General features: G+C 38.1%; 1 protein-coding gene across 4 annotated transcripts in view; it reads right to left on the reverse strand.

Annotated features, from left to right (window-relative positions):
* The window catches only part of LOC101587656 (protocadherin alpha-C2), a 195,838-nt gene that overhangs the window by 12,421 nt on the left and 160,193 nt on the right, over positions 1-23,224 (reverse strand). For all 4 annotated transcript variants that reach the window (XM_012517514.2, XM_023704030.1, XM_004643869.2 and 1 more), the window contains 2 exons: positions 20,383-20,441; positions 16,908-16,996 (listed from right to left, as the gene is read on the reverse strand). In XM_012517514.2, coding sequence (XP_012372968.1) covers positions 16,908-16,996; positions 20,383-20,441 — 148 coding nt within the window. The remainder of the gene's footprint in view (positions 1-16,907; positions 16,997-20,382; positions 20,442-23,224) is intronic.

The following is a 23,224-nucleotide window of genomic DNA, read 5'->3' on the forward strand; positions in this document are numbered from 1 at the left end:
TCAGGCAGATTATGGGATGTTCAGCATGTTGCTTACTATCACTGGGCCTCGATGTTTTATATAGGGAGATAACAGCAGCCACCTCAGAGGGTTGTTTTAAGTTAATGAAATTGTCCTTTACGGTGTGCATCTAGCACAATGTATGTCAAAAGTGAAACCTCATTAAGATTTACTTCTTAGAAGGTAAGAGCAGCAAAAGATTCACTCATTTGTTTGAGGGCTTTTGATTGTTTATCATGAGTCCTGCAGTTTACTGAACATTTCTCATTTGCATATTTGTTTACTTAAATTTAATTTTAATTTGTTATAATTAATGTATTTAATCTATCTTAATCATTTAAATTTTACACATAAGAAATCTGAAAGAGTAAAGTACAGCTGAATCAAACAGGGATCTGATAAGCTAAAAAATTATTCTATTGTAGGAGACACTTCCTGGACCTCGTCTCAGTACAAGAAGCCAATATTTATAATTCCAAAGTTACATTATTGGAATCCCATCAAGTTGATTCCAATCTACCACTTACAATGCTACCGCTACCCACGGCGAAAATAAAGACACTAAATTATATTTTCAATCATCGGGGAGTCAAGGGGCTCTAAGTCCAGCCACAAAGATGGCTTTCTGGAACCAAGAGTGTGACCCAGGGCCTCACCCTATTTTTATTCAGTGGGGGAGTGGCTTGAGGAGGATTGACTGAGAATTGTGGGAAATAGGTGATCCTTGTGAGCTGAGCTAGGTGGGTGGCCTACATTTACTTAAGGCCAATTGATAAACAGAAGTCCTAGCCAGCTCTGTACATAGGAAATAGGGTCAGGCTCAGTCAAAATGGAGATAGTCGCTCTTCTTTCAAGGAGAGCTGCTCAGGTGGTCCTCCACATTCTAGCACTGCTTTTTTGGCCCAATAATGAAACTTTCCCTTTTCCCTTTTTTCCTTACTCTTGTAAAACCTGAAGGGTAGGGAAGGAGACAGAATTGAGCTCTGTTCTCAGGCCAGCATTTTGATCCCCTCCCTAGAATGGCTTGTCAGGGTTTGTGCAGGTGACTGGAAGTCAGGCTTGGCGAGTGGGGGACTGACCCCACACTACTCCACAGAGGCCCTACAGCTGCTACCCTTGGGTGCTTCACTGTCTTGGGGTGGGATGAGCTGATCTGGAAGAAGATTGTCTGGATGCTTGGTGCCTCAAGCCACAGCTGGGCTAATTTTCAGTAATCTTGGAGCGGAAGAGATAAATGCATTTGGCATATTTTTAAAGTCACAGCTCTTGCTTTGTGCCCAAAATAACTGCCATTTCTAGGTTAACAGTATAAAGACAGCATGTGCTGCAAACCCAGATTCAAACACTGGAATGGCTCAGACCTTCTGAGCTCTCCGTAGTCGGCTTTACAAAACAATCACATTCCTTCTTTCCAGGACCCCCACAACACAGCAGGGCTCAGGTACACGGTTTTCTCTACCTTATTTCCTGGTTGCTAAGGTCCCCTAGGATATAAAAAGGGCAGCTTCCCTCTATAGCCTCTTCTCAGACTCTCCCCTGCTCAGCCATCTTTTGTATCCTGTGGGAAACAGAATGCTGAGAATGTAGGTTCTGGGTTCATAAAAATTTTGAACTAGAATCTCAGCTTCCCAAAATATTTGTCATGCAAATTTAAGCAAGGTACTTGGCCTCAGTACTCATGTTATCTTACAAAATACAAAACAACAAGACCTACCTAATGGGATTATGACTGCCACAAACAGTTGACAATGAACTACGACTACCATGAAGAAATTGGCATAAAAGATGGGTACTATCATCTAGGAAACTAATTCCCCCATTAAAGAACTATTTCTCAATGCAGCATTTCCAGGAACTGTCTTTTTCCCAGGGACCCTCCTCCCATCAGGCTTTGCTCCTCCCAAGGGTCATTGAAGACACTTCTAGCTCTGAAGTTCTCCAGCATAAAAATGGTTGCTAGGGAGAGAGCTATTCTCCAGAGCCCTCTGGAGGATGTAGCTTAAGACACAGTGGGAGCACACTGGCCTAGGTATCAAAAACCCTGGATTCAAACATCAGCTCTAACATTCTGTTTTCTACCATTTTTTGTTATATTATTTGGTTAATATTAGCTTACATTTTCTCCTTAACCTGGATATATAGTAACCTCCCAGATGCCTTGTTATTTATTCAACTAAATTTATTATTTATAACAAATTAGACATATTCTAAGAATTGGAGATATGGAATGAATGATATTAGGACAGATATCCTATTCTTGAAGAGATGCAGTGCAGTGGGAGGAAAAGACAAGAAATGAGCAAATGTAATTATAGCTTTAAAGAAAAGACAAAGTAGAATAACTGCTTTTAAAATGGCACTGAATTTTCTGGAGCTAGTATGTGTAGTAGTTTATGTAGTACATTGCTTAAATGTTAAATACATTTTAGCTATTATTATTATTTGCAGGTAAAATTTTGTCCTGATGCTTCTCAAAGGAAAGTATACAACAAGTATAATCTAACTGTAGATAACAGAATGCCAACTTGTTGTTGTTGTACCCTATGATTTAGTAATCCCACTTCTGAAAATTAATCTTATATAAATACCAGATGTCCATAAGATAGATATATATGAAAGTAATTCATGTTTCAAAAAACAAAAATTCCAATAGGATACTGAATAAACAAAATACAGGCATATGACACAGTATGATTCCCCGATTAAAGAATGAGGCAGATCTGTATATACTGACTTAGAAAAGTGTTAAATGCACACAAGCTACACACTAATACACATAGCATTCTATATTGCTTTGTGAAACCTGAATATTTTTAATATGAACACAGAAAAAATATAGAAAAACATTTATACATCAATTATGTAAATAAAAATTAATTTGAAAAATATGTAAATTCCATGTAATTTTGGGCTTTGTGTGACAATTTGTGAATGGAATTTTATCACAATTCTGGGCCAGGATATCAACAGTAGGAGAGGTTGTGCTTGTGGGGGGCTGCGCTTTCTGCTTCATTTTCAGTGAACCTAAAACTGCTTTATTAATTAAAGAAATATTTGGAAGGTAGGTATGGTGGCACAGGCCTGTAATCCTAGCACTCAGAAGGCTGAGGCAGGAGCATTGCTGGGAGTTTGACACCAATCAGGGCTACAAAGTGAGCTCAAGGCCAGTCTGAACTGTATACCAAGATCTTGTCTCAAAAAGAGAGAGAGAGAAAAAAAAAGAAATATTTGGAAAATGCATGCAACAAATTGTTCACAGTGATTGCCTCCTTGAATGGGTTGAGGGAAATGAGAATTTTATGCAAATAACACTACATTGTTTAATACAGACATCAACAATATAATTGTGTTTTAGTTTATAATATATTACTTTAAAAATTTTATGAAAATTGTGGGAAATACTAAATGCTTGGAAGTAGTTATTTCTGAGAAGCATGACTAGAAAAAAGAAACAAGGCACTATTCATTTATTTTAGTTTTTCACATATTTAATATTTCAAGTCTTTGTTTCTTTTATAAGTAGAGAGAGGGGGAAAGAGAAGGATTAAGAGGATGCCTAATACAAAGGGCTGCAAAGCAAGTTTCATTTATAGGAGAATATTTTGCATGCTTGTGGTTAATCAGATAAGAAGAGACCATGTTATCATAACAAATAAAGTACAATTTGAAATTAAAAAAAAAAAAAAAAAAAAAAAAAGAGGAGGCCTAGTTCAATGTGCTTCAAAAGCTAGCTAAGATAAAATAGTCACTGGCCCACAGTTTGGACCTATTCCATAATTTTCAGGACCCAGTGCCACATGAAAATAGGGGGAAGGTGTCCCTTATTAACAAATTCAGAACCTCAAGACAGTGATAGCATGATATTAAGCCAAGCAGTGTCTTTCGAAATGCAGGGCTGAAATAAAACCAGCCTGGCCCCCAATGCCCAGCGCCAGGTTCCTCTTTTGGCATCACTACTTGCCAGTGACTTCTCAAAAGAATTACACTGCTTTCCCCATGTAGAGCCATGTGAGTGTAATCATTTCCTCTAATAGTGAAATCATTCTCTTCAAGTGAGCTTTCATACTTTTCTTCTCTACCTTCCCCCCTTCACATTGCAATCTGTGCTTCTTAAAATCTGGCAGCAGTCCCAGGCTCCGTGTTGCTGTGTCACTTCTCAGCCCTGAGCAGCCATTTCTAGACGAGTAATGATATCCCTGCTTCGAGGGTACAAAATGGAGACTCTTCAGAACACTGCAGCAGAAGGAAGATAAAAGTGTGGGAGAAACTTCTCCATCACTTCCATCTTCCTGTCTCTGAACGCTTCATTCTCAGCCACTAAACCTAGCACAGTCTAGCACACACAGTGTCATTCACTATGAGCCAGGCATTGTGCTAAGTATCAGGAATACCTATTGAATAAAAGTAGTTCTCATAATATCTACGAGTGCTTACCAGATCAGAACTGCCCTGAGCATGTTGTACACATTGTCTCATTTAATCATCACAGCAATCTACCATCTCCTCTTTTACACGTTCATAAAGCTGAGGTGCAGGATGCAGTTATTAGGTGGTACAGCAGGGATCTGAAACACTGTATAACGCTACCTCCTTTAGGAAACTAGCACAGGGAAAATTCAAAGAAATCTGTCTTTTATTCTCCACATTTTCTCACATGTGATCACACCAAGTCTGCCAGAATCACCTAAGGAAACTTTTAAAGCTGGACCTTTTATTAAAAACAATGACAACAACAAAACTGCCTTGCATTCCCTTTGGCCCTCCATTTCCAGACAAAAGTTTTCAATCCTTGGTTTGGGAGCAGAAAAGCACTAAGCTGTTGGCTCATTGGCACATCTTCACATCTGAGAGGTTGGTTTTCAGATTGAGTAGAGCTAAGGGACCTTAAAAGAATCTTCTTCCTTGTAAACAAACCTTCTAGTTGTCCTCCATTACTGAAATGAAACAAGTCCTTTTTTTTAAAAAAACAGATATGTAAGATACTACAAAATCTGATTCAAATCTCCTTTTCCAATCTCATTTCCCAACAGCCCTTCATCCACCAACCCCTATCAAATGTGCTCTTCCTGCCAGCCCACACTCGGAACATTTGACCTTTTTCCTTTTGCATGTGTTATTTCCTTTGCCTAGAACTCTCTTCATCCTTACATCTTACTATCCTGAAGTTTCTAGTATTAAATATCAAATAATCTCTCACATAGTCTTTTAAATTTCCAATTTTATCTTCTAGATTCCCACAACATCCACTATTTGTGGGTGCTGAGAGAGCATTTGGATCCCATGAAAACAACCTGGGGGATTTTTCAGGACAGCTAGACTGCCTCACCTGATTTATATAGTTTGTGTTGATTAGGACAGAGAGCATTTTGGGACCATTTTGGGCCCTTACAGTTTGTTCTAATTGCCTTCCCCCTTACTGTTCCTGCCTATTCATGACAGGAGTCTGTATCACATGACATTGTCATATTTCCATCTTATTTCTTAACATTTGTTCTCCCCATTATACTATAAGGACAAAATGGTGTTACATTCAATAATTCTTTCATATTAGGTAGAGCAGAGGTGGCCTCATGTAAGTCCTCAATATGTGATTGCTTGGTGACCATAAAAGATTCTGGCCAAACTTTATATTGAGCCGAGCCAAGAAAAACAGTTCTGGAAAGGAAGAAGAAGGGAAGAAGGGAGGGGAAGAAGAAGGAGAAGTGGGGTAGAGCGGGGAGAGGAAGGACAAGCAAGGGGTACTGGAAGGAAAGGGGGAGGGGAAAGATGGAGGAAAGGGGAGGAGAGGAATGAGTGGGGACTTTAAAAGAGAAAGCTGAAAGTAGTAGTGGTTAGTTGAGGAGGTGGTATGTGTTAGGATGTTCCAAGTGCTCTTTAAAACACAATCATTTAGATGACTGTTATCCTAGAAGTAAGACTATGGCCCTGTGTGACAAGAGGCTAATTTATTATCTTAAATTCCTAGACTTAGGAAGAACATGCCAAAACAACAACAAAAAAAAAAAAAAAAAAAAAACCTCATCCTTCCTAAAGAAATTCCCCATAGGCAAATATTTAGATTCAATTTATGTCTAATAGGAGAGAACTGAAGTGACACTGACCACTGACTAGGCAGAGCCCCACTGACTGCAGACTGCAAGAATAGAAGTGGGACAGACATCTCAGTGACATATAGAGCCCAGAGGGATACTCCTCTCTGAGGAGGTTCCTTCATGAGCCCTGTGGCCAAATTGCTTTCAGCAGTATGAAGAATGATTTAATCTCCAGCCAGAGCTGCTGAGAGTACAGAGAAGCCCTATGTTTGAGAAGTGCCTAGTCTGTTAGAATCTCAAGCAAGGAGCTAGCATGAGACGAGGTAGTTAGGCAAGATGCTCTGAAGAAATCAACAAATCCTGGGGTACATATGTATCTTTAGAATTGGCTCCAAGCCACTGTATCTCTTATTCCCCATACAGGAAGTATGATTGAGGAAAAGCAGGTGGGATTTAGGAATACTTGTGGAAAGCACTCCCTACCCTCAACTACTCAACTATAAACACACACACACACACACACACACACACACACACACACACACCATGAAGTGGTGGCAGTAAACTCCTCCTTCCTTAAAGGAAGGCCTGGATTTATACTTAATTTACTTTTAAATAAACACAGATACTAAATGCATACAAGACAGGCAATATGCACTGTCCCCTGGCATCATCTGGTGGACAAATAGTTTTCAATTGCTATCATGTCTCATAATTGAATTTTTTTTTTCACTTTCGAATTTTGAGATACAAAACTACATGATAATAAATTTCAATTGCTTTAAGTCATCAGTTTGTGGCAGCTTGTTATGGCAGCCCTAAGAAACAAATAGATTATAGTACCTTGAAGTAGGGGACTGCTGTACACACACCTAAAAGTGTAGACATGGTCTTGAAATGGAGCAATTGGGTAGAGACTAGAAGAATTTTGAAGGCCGGCCAAACAGCTCAGCAGATTAAAGCTCCTGCTTAGGCAGACGCAGGAGCCAGGAGTTCAATCCCTGGACCTGCTGTGCTGGCCCTGCCCCTGGAGCGTGCTGAGATGGTGAATGAGACTGGGCATGGTGGCACATGCCTGTAACCCAGCTCTTGAGAGGCTATAAGCAAGAGGATCGCTACGAATCCAATCTATATAGAATCCTTCCAGACTGACCTGTCCAAAATCCTCTCCTGCTTCTCTCTAACTCTTGGAATAATATCCTTAAACTTGGAGCCAAACAATATGGCATGGCCCTTAACATAGTAATATGATGGGAACTATTTTCTTCTCACTGGATTTCCACCAGAAGGAACGTCCAACAAATCAACACATCTGTGGGGTAGGGTGGTATGCTAAGATGAGAACATTTAGCTCTGTTTGTTTACTTACAGTTCCCAGCAAGAAAGAGTAGGTTGTCTTGCTGCAATCCTACTTTCAAAAGGGTAGTGCCTCTTGAAGAGGCAAAGTTACCACCAATAGCAACAGTTTTTTTACAACGTATTTCACCTTAATGCTCTTTTTCTTTCTTCACTCTACTCTACCTTATATTTGATAATCAACCAGGAAATAGTAGGTCTTAGCTAAAGTCTCCACAAGATTTCTTTTTTTTTTTTAAGATTTCTAATAATTAATAGTCTTCAACAGAAGTTTAAAGGCTAATCCATATTCACTGTATCTCTTCATGTGTCTAATATGGACCTGCTTTTATCTTTTACTAAAATGCAAACACACACACACACACACACACACACACACACACACACACACACAGAGTTACTTCAACCTAAACATGAAAGATTCTGTGGTAGGCAGAATAACAAAACCACGCCCCTAGATGCTTGCATTCTAATTTGCATAACCTGTGATTACTTTATGTTACATGGCAGAAGGGGCCTTATTGGTGTGGTTATTATAAGGATCTTGAAGTAGAGATATTATCTTGGATATCCAGATGGGCTCAGAGTAATCCATATGTCAATATGTCCTAATGTGAGGGGGCCTGGCCCTAGCTCAGTTCTTTAAGTGGCTGCTTCCATAAAGCTGTCAGCCTCAGGTTGTTGTAGTTGGATCCCAACAACCCTCCAGCCAGCCAAAAGTGCCCTGAAGGCATTTGAGGAGCAAAAAAAAAAAAAAAAAGTCCTAATGTGTGACAAAAGGGGACAGAGACATTTGCAGGTAAGACACTGCTAACTCTTGAAGGCATAGAAAGGGGCCACAAGGTTAAAAATATAGGAAGTCTCTACAAACTGGAAAAGGTAAGTAGTGAGTCCTTCCTATAGCCTTTAAAAGAAATACAGCCCTTCCAACTCATTGATTTTATTTTATTATTTACTATTATTATTATTTTTTCTTTTTGGTTCCAGGAAACAACTCAGGACCTTGCACTTGGCAGAGAGTTGCTATGCCACTGGGCTATATCCCTCACCCAACACACTGATTTTATCTCAATGAAATCTACTTCCGAATTTTTTTTTTCACTTTGGAATTTTGAGATACAAAACTACATGATAATAAATTTGAATTGTTTAAGGCCATCTAGTTTGTGGCAGCTTGCTATGGCAGCCCTAAGAAACAAATACATATTATGGTACCTTGAAATAGGGGACTACTGTACACATACCTAAAAGTGTAGACATGGCCTTGAAATGGAGCAAATGGGTAGAGACTAGAAGAATTTTGAAGGGCCAGTCAAATAGCTCAGCAGATTAAAGCTCCTGCTTAGGCAGACACAGGGGCCAGGAGTTCAATCCCTGGGTTTGCTGTGCTGGCCCTGCCCCTGGGGCATGCTGAGATGGTGAATGAGACTGGGCATGGTGGTGCATGTCTGTAATTGCAGCACTTGAGAGGCTGTAAACAGGAGAATCTACGCAGTGAGACCCTATACACCTTGTACACCCTGTCCTAAATACAAAAAAAAAAAAAAAAAAAAAAAAAAAGAAAAAAAAAAAGAATTTTGAGAAGCATGATAGTCTTAATCACCCTGAACAATCTGTTAATTGAAATATGAATATGGATCATTCTGCTTGAGAGGACTCACATAATATAAAAAGCATGGTAGAGTAAACATATACTGTCCTAGACAGTACCTAAATTATCATCAACAGACTGTACAAATACGGACATTATAGAGGTGCTGCCAGAGAAGCCTCAGATAGAAAGAGGAAACACATTATTAGCAACTGAACAAAAGCAGATCCTTGATACACAGTGCTAAGAACACACTATGATTTTAGTCCAGTGAAATCCATTTCAGATTTCTCATCTCCAAAACTCTGAGATACAAGTTAAGTCACAAAATTTGTGCTAACTTGCTATAGCAATAATCTGAAACAAATACAGACTTACAGCTGGCCTGGATCTGAGACAGTAAAGTCACTAAGTCATCCTGTCTGCCTGATATATGGCACAAAGTAACAGTAATGAGTAAGTGGATAAGATGGAGCAGCAGGCAGACATGGGTTCAAATACTGCCTTTGCCGTGTATCTAGTAATGGATTCAGCAAATATTAAGCATCAGTGAGTAGACATCTTGCTTGACACTGGGAATCTAAAAGTGAGCAAAACACATTTCCTAGCTGTATGGGCACAAGGAAGTCACTTCGTTCCTATGATGCTCAGCTTCCTTATCTGAAATATGGGAATAAAAATGTACTTCTTAAAGTTGCGTAAGTATGCAATGCATGTGCTTATCACTATTCTCCATAAATAATAGCTATTGCAGCATCTTCCTTCCTCATGCTCTAAGACAATATTTCTCTAATAAAGGGGTAACAGGACAGATTTTAGACTTTAAAAGTTGACTAACAGTTGTGAGTAGTAGCACATGCCTGTCATCCCAGCTTTTGGGAGGCTGAGGCAGGAGAATCACTGTGACTTTATATAGTGAGTTCAGGGGCCAATAAGAAAGAAAGAAAGAAAGAAAGAAAGAAAGAAAGAAAGAAAGAAAGAAAGAAGAAAGAAGAAAGAAAAGAAAGAAAAGAGAGAAATTTTTTTACTAACAAAGATTCCACCCCATTGACACACATACGCATTTGTTTGTTATTTATTATACAAGATGGCATCTAGAGACCTAGGGCTTGGGAGGCAGCAGACAAGGAATAATGATAAACTTCTCATCGTACCTCTGTTTTTGTAAAGTCACATTTGGTTCCTAAAAGTTACCTTTTCATGCCCTAACCTTTATCATTATGCCTCTAAGTACGTATAAGTAATTACAGAGCATTTAACTTCTTCTTTTAATAGTAGCACAAACATCATTTTCCCATCATTTCCTGTAGTAACGTCACTTTCAGGACTGACTTCTGTTTTTCACTTAGCCCACACCCTGGAGATTTGACATTTTGAGTGGGGCTGTTGATGAGGAAGCTCTTGGTCTACTGAGATAAAAGTAGAATAGCATTTATTTCTGTTCCTCCTTCTTTTACTGAATATGAATAATGAGATTTCAAATGCTGAGGCAGAGAAAGTCTCCTCTCCAACTCAAACCCTTGTTTTCAGGCTTCCTAGTGAAGAACAATTTCATAGTTCTTCCCTAGATGACCCTGGTCTCTAGCCAATGCTTGACCTGAATATGTTCCTCCAGATTAAGCAGTGACCTTCTCAGCTGTAAGTTGACTGGCTCTGTGAAGATGAATTTTTCAAATGCCTTTGGAATCTGGGCCAAGTTTCTCAAAACATTTGCCATAAAAATTTCTTGCTTTCATGGGTTTAATTTCTAATTTACTAGAAATTAGTAAACTAGAATTGGTGGGACTAAGGACAAGGCTTTGCTGCAGTTGCAAAACTTAAAGAAATTACAAATTGTCACTATTTTTCTGTCCTAAACATCTGCCTCATCATAAACAAGTCTTTCTTGTTCTAAAACTCCCAGAGAAACATTCCATATACCAGTTCTAAAAAATCCCAAAAATCTTCCCTACAGAATGACGTGTAGACACTCCACATCGTCTTTGACTGCCCACTTCTTTGGCCCTCTGTGACACTGGGTTCTCCCCATCAGAAGCCTGATTCTCTTTTGATTACAGCCTTAAGTATTTAGCAGCAAATAATGGTGTATACGAAAGAGTAGTTTAGAAACTTTCCTGTTCGGTGTGAACAAACAAAAGAAGGGTTAAATACATTATTTTTCTAAGAGGTTGCCAAAAGTTGTTTCTGAGAACAAAGTCTTCAGGAACCCTACAATACTGCTTCAATGTAGTTGGCATGTCAAAGAGATCAATAGTAACTGAAAGAATTATAATGAGTCTCCATTCTCAGAATCTGGAGTTAACCTGCTTCTCTGCATCTGTGGGATATGAAGGACCTTGTAGCCTAAGGAAATGGTTTTCCCTTCAAGGTGGATGCTGTCAAAATGTGTGTCCAGGAGCATACCTCTGACCACACATGAGATCGGGTGGCTTTGAGGAGACATATGATCTCCACTTGGGACCACTGTTATGGAAGAAATCATCTTATTATGTATTATGAACCCAACTCTGAGTATGTTCTGTCCAAGGCTCTCAAACCCAGAAGAACTGGTGTGGGAGAAATGGAAGAGGTGAGAAAATACAGAGCATATTGGGAAAGAGCTATCTCAGAAACTAATGATTGATAGAAATGTTTAATTTCAGAAAATCAGGACATGTCAATTCTAGTCTTTTAGTTATATGTCGATGCCAAATAGAAGATGCAGCATATTCCTCCAGGAAAGACATGAAGAAAGTGACACCTGGATGGAGACAACAAATACTTTTCCTAAGTAGAGGATGCTAATTCCCCTCCCCACACCATCTTACTCTTCCTTCAGGCCAGTTCAGAACAAACAAGATTTTTTCATCATAAGCTACATAAAAAGAAATCCAAGAAACACAATGAGCTCCACAACCCCACAAAGTGAAATTGCATCTTTCAAGCACTTACTTTCCTTAGCCTGAGATCTCTAACCCAAGCTGGCACTCCTGGGCAGTCAGATGGAAGGTGAGAGTGGAGGACACAACAGGAGAGTGATGCCTGCTCGCAAGATCCTTGATCTCATTTTTTTTCCTAATAAGGATATGAACACACCTCCCAGGACTGTCATTGCCATGGCAACAGCATAAGTCGAGGATGAGCAGGTTAGTGGGACAGCATGCTTTCTAAATTCTCCAACAAAACCTGAGGCTGCACTTGCTCATGAGATGGAAACATTCCTATTGACAGTGTTCCTAATGGACACCCCAAAATCTTAAGAAATGTGGCTTCTGTCTGGAGAAGAATCAGAAGTGGAATTTCTCCTGGGGGGGTTGGTTTTGTCAGAAAGGCAAGAATCCCTAACACAAATAATCCTATGTATTCCCCCTGTAAAACTAGGGCATGTAAATCATGTCCATTTCCTGCAGAGTAAGAAGCTCTGACAAACCAGGACAAAAACAATCCCCAGTGGAAACAGAGAAAGAGATAATTTTTAAAAATCTTTACAACACAGCCTTTCTATAGAAATTACACGGAACTAGAGTATAAATTCTGAAGTTTAAGGATAGACTCATTTACTAACCTCTTATTGTTCTCCATGTTCTGTGATATGTATTATCTCATTTAACTCTTGCAGCACCTTATAAGATAAAAAATTGCTCTTATCTCCATTTTATAGGAAAAAAAAGGAAAGCTGAGCAATGGTCCCTGAAGCATATACCTACTGAGTGGCAGAGCAAGAATTCAAAGGAAGATTGCTGTGTCTCCAGAGCCTGAGCTTTTAGCAATCATCTCCCTGCTTCCCGCAGGAATCATAAACCGATGCCTTCCTCACAGGTACTGTACCTCCAAAGATAGTTTGCAACATTGGAAATATTTACTCTGGACCAGTTCTTAAACTCTAGAGTACATTAGGATCACACGGAGGACTTGTTCAAACAGTTTGCTGAGAATTTCTGACGTGGTAAATTTAGAATTTGATTTTCTAACAAGGTCCTAGGTATTGTTGGTACTACTACACTGGGAACTAAACCTTGAGAATCACTGTCCAGTCCATCTAAACAAAGGTTGTCTAGGCCTCACTGCCTTAGTAGCCTCCCCTATGTATTTAATCTTTCACTCTCCAGTCCCAGATCTCCTGGGATCTTGCTTCACAAACTGTAAGGTTATCTTTGGCAGTGCTGTGTGCTTGGCAATTCCCTGAGCTCTTTTAGAAATAGAGAATACAGTGGTCCCTCAGCACCCATGGAGGATGGGCTCCAGAATCCCCATGCATACCAAAGTCTGCAGATGCTCAAGCCCCATCATTAAAATGGTGGGATATTTGCATATCAGCTGTGCACATCCTTCTGCATACTTTTTATAACCTCTTGGGATTCTGACTAGTAACTAATCACAAGACAGTATTCACTGAAACCTCTTTGGGGCATTCGCACTGAGAAAGTTCAGCAGAGTCAAAACACAAGTGACTGGCCCTTTAATGCACTTCCCCAAAGCACATTCCTCCATCTGAAAAGGCTGAAACTGCTTGTGCACATTCCCCACTTAGCTAATTTTCTTTCTCTGCTCAGCCTCCTGGGAAGCTGAAAGAAAATAAGAAAGCTCATGATCCAGGTCTGCTCACACAAGAGGCTGGAAAAAGGGACCAGTAATCAGGATTAATCAATTTAATGCCTGACTTGTTTATGCTGCAGAAAGCATCACCTGGTGATGCCTCCATTGATCCCTCCAGAATGTGGCATCTTTATCCTAGGCATCTGTAGGCTGAAAATAAATGAACAGTTTAGTAACAAAGCAAAGGCATTAACTGAAGAAAGACAAAAGTCTTCAAGAAGCACAGGTGAGGATTAGTGTGAAGCAGGTATTGCTTCTTGTATGCTGCAGCCCTTGCAGGTGGTGTTATGAAAGCCAGTCTGGTCATGGCAAGGATTCAGACACAAGTGTCAGGAGACTCAGGCATGAAAAAACATAATTCATAAGCAAAAATGGCAGCAGAATTAGGCAAAAAGAAAAAAGAAAAAAAGAGGAAGGCTCTATTTCAGACTGAGAACAATCATTTTGGAAGGGAAGCATATTCCTTTTTGTGAAGGACCAACTAATAAATCTTCGCTCCATCTCCAGGAGGGCAGCTGGGGGTAGTGGGAGTGTTTAGATGTCAGGATGATCCAGATAACTTTGGGCAGCCTGTATCTGGGCCTACAAATGAAAACTGATGTATTCTGGCCACCAGGTTATCAGTTGAGGCCATACCATAGATCACGTAAAAGTAAAGTGTTCTATAAAAAAGGAGCAAGAAGACTAGACATTGATTAAGCACTATGTTCAATTCCTTTTGTCAAGCACTATGGTCAATTCTTTTTTCTCTCTTTTCTTTCTCATGATAACTCAGTAAGACAGGCATTATTGTTATTGTACTGAATTACCAAGAGACTTACTAAGAAAATATAAATTCAGGCTTTCTGGTGGGAATGGAAATAAATCCAGAGATTATAAGCATGTACCACCATATCTGACTATATGAGTAGTCTGTACTCACTTAGCAAGGAGGTTTGGGATTGAAATTCAATGCATATCTGACTCTAAGTCATAACCCTAATCTATATATCACTGTCCTTGGAAATAATGACACAGAACATGTTTTGAGTCTAAAACCTGAATGTACTAAAAGCACAGCCAGTGGCACAGGAGAACCTTTTTGATTTCATATTGTTAATGCAGATACATGTTGAAAAGTATGGTTATCCATCATCAGTGAGTAATTGGAAGACGTGAGCTATATCTAACACAGTCCATTGGGACTGTGACTCTTATGTCAGCAGCCAGTAATGAAGGGAAGCTATGGTGACTGACCCATCCTCTATCTCCTGCCAAAAAGCTAGGCTCCTAACATCCTTCTGAATCTAAAGGCAAAACCTGAGCCAAAGGTTCACATGAAATGATGAATACATGGTTCCTAAGTCACCTTTGATATACCAGCCAGCAATCATCAATGAGCAAATGTATTCAAATTTAGCTCCTAAATTACCAGACTGACCTACAGTGTATCTATGAGGAAAAAAAGTAACCCTGAAATGAAGACAGTGCAGCAATGTGTGATTTCTTATGCTGCTTTAATTAATTCTCCCCTTTTCAGATGCCTCCTTATCCTGCAACATTTGGTAATCTAAAACCACGTCCTCCTCCCTTTCTTCTTCACCCCAGCAGTAGTGTTGAAGTTGCAGATTTGCTCCATGAATTGTTTTATGTTCCTCCCCTACCATCTGGTAATATTAGCTTTCTAATAAATTGCTTCATCTTGAGAAATTTTTTGACAAATATGACTTGGAGTTGAATTGTGCAACATTCATAAATAGCAAATGCTGGTTGATTAGAATCAATGGAAGCCCTTAAAGTTGCCAGCAAAAATAAACGTTGGCTGCTGTTACTTAGCCTAATCACTTGAAAGGCACCTCCTGACTATTTTTGGAAAGAACTTTGTATATACATATGCTTATGTCATCTGTTATGTATGCATATATGTATTTGAATTTAGATGGATTCTTGCAAGCCAGCCATGCTTTGAATATAAGTTTTATGTACTTTTGGATTCTAAAGCTTGAGTTTAAATCTTATCTGTTACAGCTATGCAAACTTGAGTATTTGTCCTAACCTGTCTGGAAGATCCAGTTTTAAAAATCAAAATAAATATAATAAAATCCTGGCAAGATTTTCATGAGGAGAGAAAGGTTTGGGCTAATACTGTTTTGACAAGATATCACACCTGTATCTTGTACTCTAAATAGCTACTATGAGAGCAACAATACACAATGCATTATTGTAACTCTCCTACTAACTTGTTTTGAAACTTTTATTGTTATTTTTCTCTTTAAAATAAAGATTTCTATGAGGAATAAATGAGATTACACATGTGATTTACTTGGTGCAGTGTCTTGGTATATTGTGGATTGATACCTAGTAACTACTATCATCATGATGGCTTATTAACAGACTATTATGATAGATACCATTTGTAATCTCTGTTGATCCACAGTTCCTCCTTTCTGAAAACTGCTACATGGACGGGCCTTATAAGGAATGTTTTTATTATATGATATTGCTTTAATAATTGGAAAAGATTAAGGAAACTAAGGAAATATGAGTTTCAGCAACTCTCCTTTGTTCATTCAACCACTGATTTTTTTTTTTTTAACACAGCCTAGCAGGACATTTTTCCTGAAAACTTGGATTAGGAATTGGTCCCCACTGGTACTCCAAACTAAGAAATTCTGTGGCGGTCATGTTTGGCAATGTACATGCTAAGGTAATAACATTTAGTTTGCATAAGGATATTGAGGTTCAGGAAGAAGTAGATATGGCTTTCACTTGAACTCAAAGAGAATAGTGCCTAACGCTGATAACATTCCACATACATGAAAAAGCCTATTATTTCTATCATCTATCTAGGTAGCTAGACCTTTATCCATTTCTCTATTAATTACCTCCCTTTTGCTTACTACTTCAAATGGGTTTCCACTGTGTTCAAACAAAAGATCTTTCTTGGCAATGTTATTCTGTGTATGAGCCCACCATATCTCTGTGTGGCTAGGATGTCCTAAGCATTTGAAAGGTACTTAATTATTATATTTATTTATTTATTTATTTATTTTTGGCAGAACCGGGGATTGAACTCAGGCCCTTGGGCTTGCCAGGGAAGCACTTATTCTACTGAGCCATCTCCCTGGCCCTACTTAATTATTTTTATAAAGAAATTTATATATACACACATACATACACTTTTACCTTTATGTTATTTTCAACTTTTGAAGAACATTAAGTATAAAATCTAAAACTTCACATATATATATATATAAATCATATTTGTATAGAAGAAAATAGTCAAAGTCATTAACAGTCCTGATCTTATAGTAGAAGGTCATCTGATTAGCTTCTAAAACCTAAGCAAGAATGAAGTGACCCTGGTACTTTACCTGGCGTTGCACTGGATACAGTTGGCCACTGCTGATCAGGCCCTCCAGGACCAGCCCGTAGAATGCCAGCCTCCTCCAGGTGCACAGAGCTGTAAACATATAAACCCAGATAACAGTTAGACCATAAATGCCTTTCCAGCTCTCTTTCCATCCTCTGAAATTGCTTACATCGATGGAGGCAGGGCTGCAGCTAACACAATCTGCTCATGCTTGAATGGCTGTAATTATTGCTGAGCAGTCAGTCACCTTGCATACACTGCAGAAGCGTTGGTGCCTTACTGCCTATTATACTATCCTGGCACTAAATATGTTCTATCTTTATGGCAATTTGGTTTTCATTAATGCCATGTGGCATTCACTGAGTCTAACAGGAAAATCACAAGAGAGCTAATGCCATTTTAGCACATTAATGTGAAGCAGACAAGGGGAGCTTCTTCTCTAAAGCCCCAACTCTCTCATGTAAATTCTCTTATTCTGAGTTCTATTTAGGAAAGAGAAAAATAGACTAAAATTTTCTGTAGTAATATAAGTTTAGCCATCCAATTAATACTTAACTTTATTTTATGTTTCATTCTTTCTGTATCTTTTGTGTGTTGCGAACCCACCCGATAATTTCTAGAATCAAGGAACACAATCATCTCAATCACTGACCCTTTGCAGAAGTATGATATAAATTGAGAGACAGGCAGAGGCAAGTAGGGAAGAAAGAACACTTTCAAGAGCAGAGAAAACATTGTAGTTGTTTACGTGTGTCTAACAGTGATGCAAAACAAAACAAAACAAAACAAAAAAACAGTGATGCATTTTAGGCCTTCAAATATTATGATGAAGGAAGGAAGGAGGAAAGGAAAGAGGGAGGGAGAGAAGGAAGGCATAAAGGGGCTCCTAACAGTCAAGCAAACTTGACTATTATAGGAAAAAGCAATCTACAAATTCAAGATTCTCCTACTCTTTGACTTTAAAAAATACATATGGTATTAGGTCATTAAGCTCGGACCTATCAATACTATTTCCTTATCTTTGACATAGAATTTCCTTTCTACCCAAATATGAGTATTCTTCAAGTGTTCTTGAATTTCACTAACAAATCATATGGACTCTATCAGATTCCTAAAGATGTAACTATCCTGGAATCAGTTCAGCTCAAAGCAGAATTTCCAAAAGAAGATTTATACAATGTTTAAGACTGGAAAAGGTAAGAGGCCAAACATATATGTGGAAAAATATGCATTATTGAAGCTCACAACTCTAATGAATGCTCAATGTACTATACTGTGAGAAAAAAATGTCAGCTTACTTTCAAATTTTATTTTATTTTATTTATTTTTTTCTTTTTGGCGGAACTGGGTATTGAACTCAGACCCTTACACTTGCCAGGGAAGTGCTTATTCCACTGAGCCATCTCCCCAGCACTGATTTTATTTCTTATCTAATTAAATTTCACAATATCTTAATTAAAACCTTACTAGACTTTAGCTTTTTTCATTTCAAAATGCAATATGAAAATTATTTATTTAAAATTTTTATTTTAAATGTAGATTTTTCAGATGCATCTTATAGCTTTGGTACTTTCCAAATAAAACACTAATTCAGTTGCAAGACTAAAATTTGGTACTGTAAAATATGCTTTCACCTGTAAGACTCTGACAATAGCTCAGACACAGACAAAAGCATGGATTTGCTTCTAGTAAGTGTAAATAATTTATTCTAATGTCTAGTATCTGACATCTGCATGAGTGTTTCTGATCTGAAATTATAACCTAGATTCCAGTATGGCATCTCACCAAACAAACTACCAACTTCAGCCTTTCCCTTCCCCTACTGCTTCTGGTTCAGAAATGCCATCCAGTTAATAGTCTCTGCTCACTTGCAATGATTTAGGGGACATTAATTTATTTTCACCTAATGAATTTTTAATGGGATAAAACTAATTTTTCATTAAGTCCATACATACTTTTTTTTTCTTTGTATTTTAGGGAAGGGTCTAAAGAGTGTTCAGGGTCTCACCACTAGATCAGACTCCTGATCTGCCTGGATACAGCCTTCCAAGAGCTGGGATTACAGGTGTGCACCCCCACACCCAGGCTCAATTGCCGTACCAGTGTGCCCCGGGGCCAGGGCCAGCACAGCAGGCCCTGGGATTGAATCCCCAGCCCCTGTGCCTGCTTGCAGGCACTTTAATCTTCTGAACTATTTAGCCAACCCCATACTTTGTAAACTCTATACATCGACTCAATTTTGGTGAAGATTCAATAAATAAGTGCCCAGATATTTTGAATGGCTTAAATTTGGAGGTTTTTTCCTTCTTTCTTTATTTTTAATGTTATTATTTTTTTAATTTTAAAGAGAATAAAAATAATAAAAACAGAATCAATACAGAATTTTATAAAGCAAAATGAGAAAAATTCAACAATTGTTATATTGAATATTATTGTCTTCAAAGTATTTGTTCAGATTAACAAATGTAAGCATGCAAAATTGATCAATATTCTGTTTATTCTTTAAATAAATCTTTTTTGTAGGAGTGATTAGTTTCTTACACACTTTCCATTCAGTTTCCGAAGACAGTGGTAAATAATGAATCTTTTATTTGGTCATATGGCATGGATACTAGATCAGTTCTAAGAATAAAAGCAGTTCATCAATTATTATCAAGGAGACAGAGTAGAAAAGGCAAAATTATATTAGGGAATTCTATTACTTTAGATTAATCTAGAGTAAACTAGCCAGGCATGGTAGTGTATGCCTGTAATCCTAGCACTCAGGAGGCGGAGGCAGGAGAATCTCTGTAAATTTGAGGCCAGCATGAACTGCATAGTGAAATCCTGTCTCAAAAAGATGAAAAAAAAAAATTATAGTAAGCTGTATTTGGTCTCCAGATTATTTTAAAAAGGCCATTCAGAGGACTCATCTTTGAAGAGTCTATGCCTTTGATGACAATAAGATAACAAAAAGATAAGATAAGGTGATTCTAACAGAAGTTAACATAAACAAGAATATAAATCAATTATTGTGAATAATAAGATGTAATAGTGTGCAACAAAAATCCAAAGTAAACATGCATATATAATGTACCTACGTCCATAAGTATATTTATTAATTGCAAATTTTAAAGGACAGAAGATATAGGTGGAGAGGATGAAGAAATTTGGAATTATATCCTTGTAGGAAATTTTTTAAATTTCAATTGACACATCCTTGTAGGAATTTTATGAAAGAAAATACATAGGAACCTGTCCCTATAATTTTACAGGAGATTCTTTATTTCTAAACACGTGATAAGCATTTGGCAGGGACCACTTCCAATGTTTCAAGGAATAGCTACAAAGACAAAAAATAAATACATTCCCCTGGCAGAGTACCTGAGGCTTCTCAGTTCCAACAGCTACTTTTGGCCTGTGGAGATCCCATTTATCTGAGCCAAACCCAGTTAATGGGACTCCTGAATGAAGAAAGGAGGGAAACACATACATACCTGTGCATGCCTGCTCTCAGGGAGGCAGAGTAACGCCAGTCAGGGTTGGGCTGTCGTGGCTGCAAAATTACAAAGGGAGTTTTCTGTTAAAATGGCAAAACATTGTTCCCTGAGGGATGTTGTTAATTGCTTAGCTGATCGGCTATTCCCTTAAATATTTTCAGACATCTAAACAAAAACATTGAGACATTTCATATACAACTTTAACATGACATCAATCTATCTGTCTATCCATCATCTATCTATCATCTATATCACTCGGGAGAGAAAATTAAACTCACACAGACTGAATGCCATGGAACTAGATTTAGTAATGATGTGAGTGTCAGCTTTGGCTTGTCTTGACCAATGCAAATCTGTCTTCTCAAAACACTAAGGGAAGGGCAGGCTATCTTAAGGCAGAAAAAGCTTCCTTTGTTTTTGTCCTCAAGTGCTCCATTAAGGGTACATCCTCAATTCGGTATTCTAGCTAGAACAGCCTGCAACTACACAAATTTTGCTGGCCTGGCTGGACTGCAGAGGACTGCAATCTGCTGTTGGTTTTGCAGACTGCAGCATGTTTGACCCAGGGCAGATGTGCCCAGTCATAACACCAGCAACTAATAGCAGCCTCTTCTACTGACTGAAGAATACTAGAAAGAGGAAAACAAATGATTGCAGGGTTTTAGCTTGCTTTGCTACCTAATCCTTTTCATAGAGCTATACTTGTTCTCTGTGCTGTTCTGAGTGCTTTGCCCCCTTTTTCAATTTTACCAAGCACTGATTGCTTAAGAGGGAGTAGCTAAAATTTGAGAAGACCCTGAACCATTCTGTACCATTTGTATATTGAAAGATTTTTTTTTCTCCATGTCTAATAACTGTCAAAGTGGAGGGGACAAAGAAGAAAATATGGGCACATAGTACCTATTTGGGGAGTTAGATTCTGTTTAAAAGCTACTCTGAATCACGAGGTATGAAATTAGCCACTATAATTATTTTATATTAATTAGCCCAGATTTACTACATTTGCACAGGTAGAGATTAAAGAGGCCTGGTCATTGAATATCAAAGGCCAACTGAGTGGAAAATGAAGGGATGGAGACTGTATTTTGTATTTCCCTTTGAGTTACAATTATCATATTGAGTAAACTCAAAGTCAAATACCTTATAAACTATTTCAAAGTGCCAGTAACTATTTCTTGCTTCTCTCATTCTTATAGCTCATTTAAGGGATAAGATGTATTTAATAAATACGTTAATTTAATGCAATTAATTTAATTTAATAAATACATGTTTAAATTTTGTTCATAACACCCAAATAGAAGTAGTCAGTATCCTAACTGTCCAAAAGAATTGGGGGTGGCTAGATGATATTCAGAGACTTAGTCAAATCTAAGCCCCAGAGAAAAACTGCAACTCTGGATATATTATCTCAAAGGTCCTTATATACTAACCAGGCCCTCTAGTGCTCTTCCACTTTGTTAGCAAGGTGCAAATAGGCAAAGTCCCCATCCTTGGTTTCCAAGTTCACAAAATCCTAGAGATATTGCATGCAAACTAACACGAAATCATCTAAGTGAAAGGGGGTTCCCATTTTCTACTAGTGGTATTAGAAGCAACAAGAGGTACTATTTGAAAATCACATTATAAGCCAGAATACATGACTAAAGTATGTCTTATTGAACATTATCATCAACATATCTCCCTTGACATAAGCAATACTAGTATTAGCTTGTCAGCTGAGATAACATACCTTGGAGAAAGATTCTGACATCTATTAAGAAAACATTGCCAATTTTTCTATGATTAGGTAACATTCACAAAAAAAAAAAAAAAAAACAACTGCTACAACTAGATCTTTGGAATGAAACCACCAACCTCATTTTTCTGAAAGGCACAGTTCCATCAGGACTGAACATGAAACTCAGCTCATTACACAATCTCACTACTTCAATAACACTTTAATTGGTCATATTGCTATTTTTATAATAGTCCATCAGCAATAATGTGCTTCTCAGAATCATAGTTATGAGATTTCATATGACAGTAACATCAGACAGGAAAAAGGAAAGGAAAAAAGTGACTAACACATTTTAAGTTGCCATACAATACTAGACAGTAGTTTCCTTCTTTGTTAGAACATCAATTTTATGAAAGGTGTTGTATCTGTTTTGCTTGTAAGACATAGTTATTATAGTCATAGCCTAACAGGGTTCTGGTGCTTGGTAGATTTTTAAAATCTATCTATCTATATTTCTTTCTTTCTTTCTTTCTTTCTTTCTTTCTTTCTTCTTTCCTTCCTTTCAAAGAAAAGTTAATATTTATTTGTATTAGATAGTTTATTTTTGATCTTTGAGACAGGGTCACACTAATGGTCCAGACTAGTCTTAAAGTCACTATGTAGCTCTTGCCAGAAACAAGCTCACAAAGACTTTTTTGCCTCAGTCTCCCAGATTGCTGGGATTAACATTTTGACCCCTGCCCTGCTCAGACTCTTTTTAAGCAGTTTTAGGTTCATGAAAAAATTGAGAATAAAGTACAAATAAGCATTTTAAATAAATGAAACAGCTCTTCCTGTGAGCAGCCTGAGGTGACCTGTGAAAATGATTTTCTACTCTCTCAACCCAAAAACCCCACAAAATCATGCAAATCAAGAGGTTCAAATCTTCGCATTCACTTTAAGAATACACGTGAAACTGCCCAGGCCATCAAGGGTATGCATGTCCAAAGGGCCACCAAGTATCTGAAGGATGGCACATTGAAGAAGCAATATGAGGGGCTGGGGAGATGGCTCAGTAGAATAAGTGCTTGCCTGGCAAGGGCCTGAGTTCAATCCCCAGTTCAAAAAAAAAGAAGAAGAAGA

The sequence above is a fragment of the Octodon degus genome, unplaced genomic scaffold (assembly GCF_000260255.1).
Source record: "Octodon degus isolate 3935 unplaced genomic scaffold, OctDeg1.0 scaffold00185, whole genome shotgun sequence".
NCBI lineage: Eukaryota > Metazoa > Chordata > Mammalia > Rodentia > Octodontidae > Octodon > Octodon degus.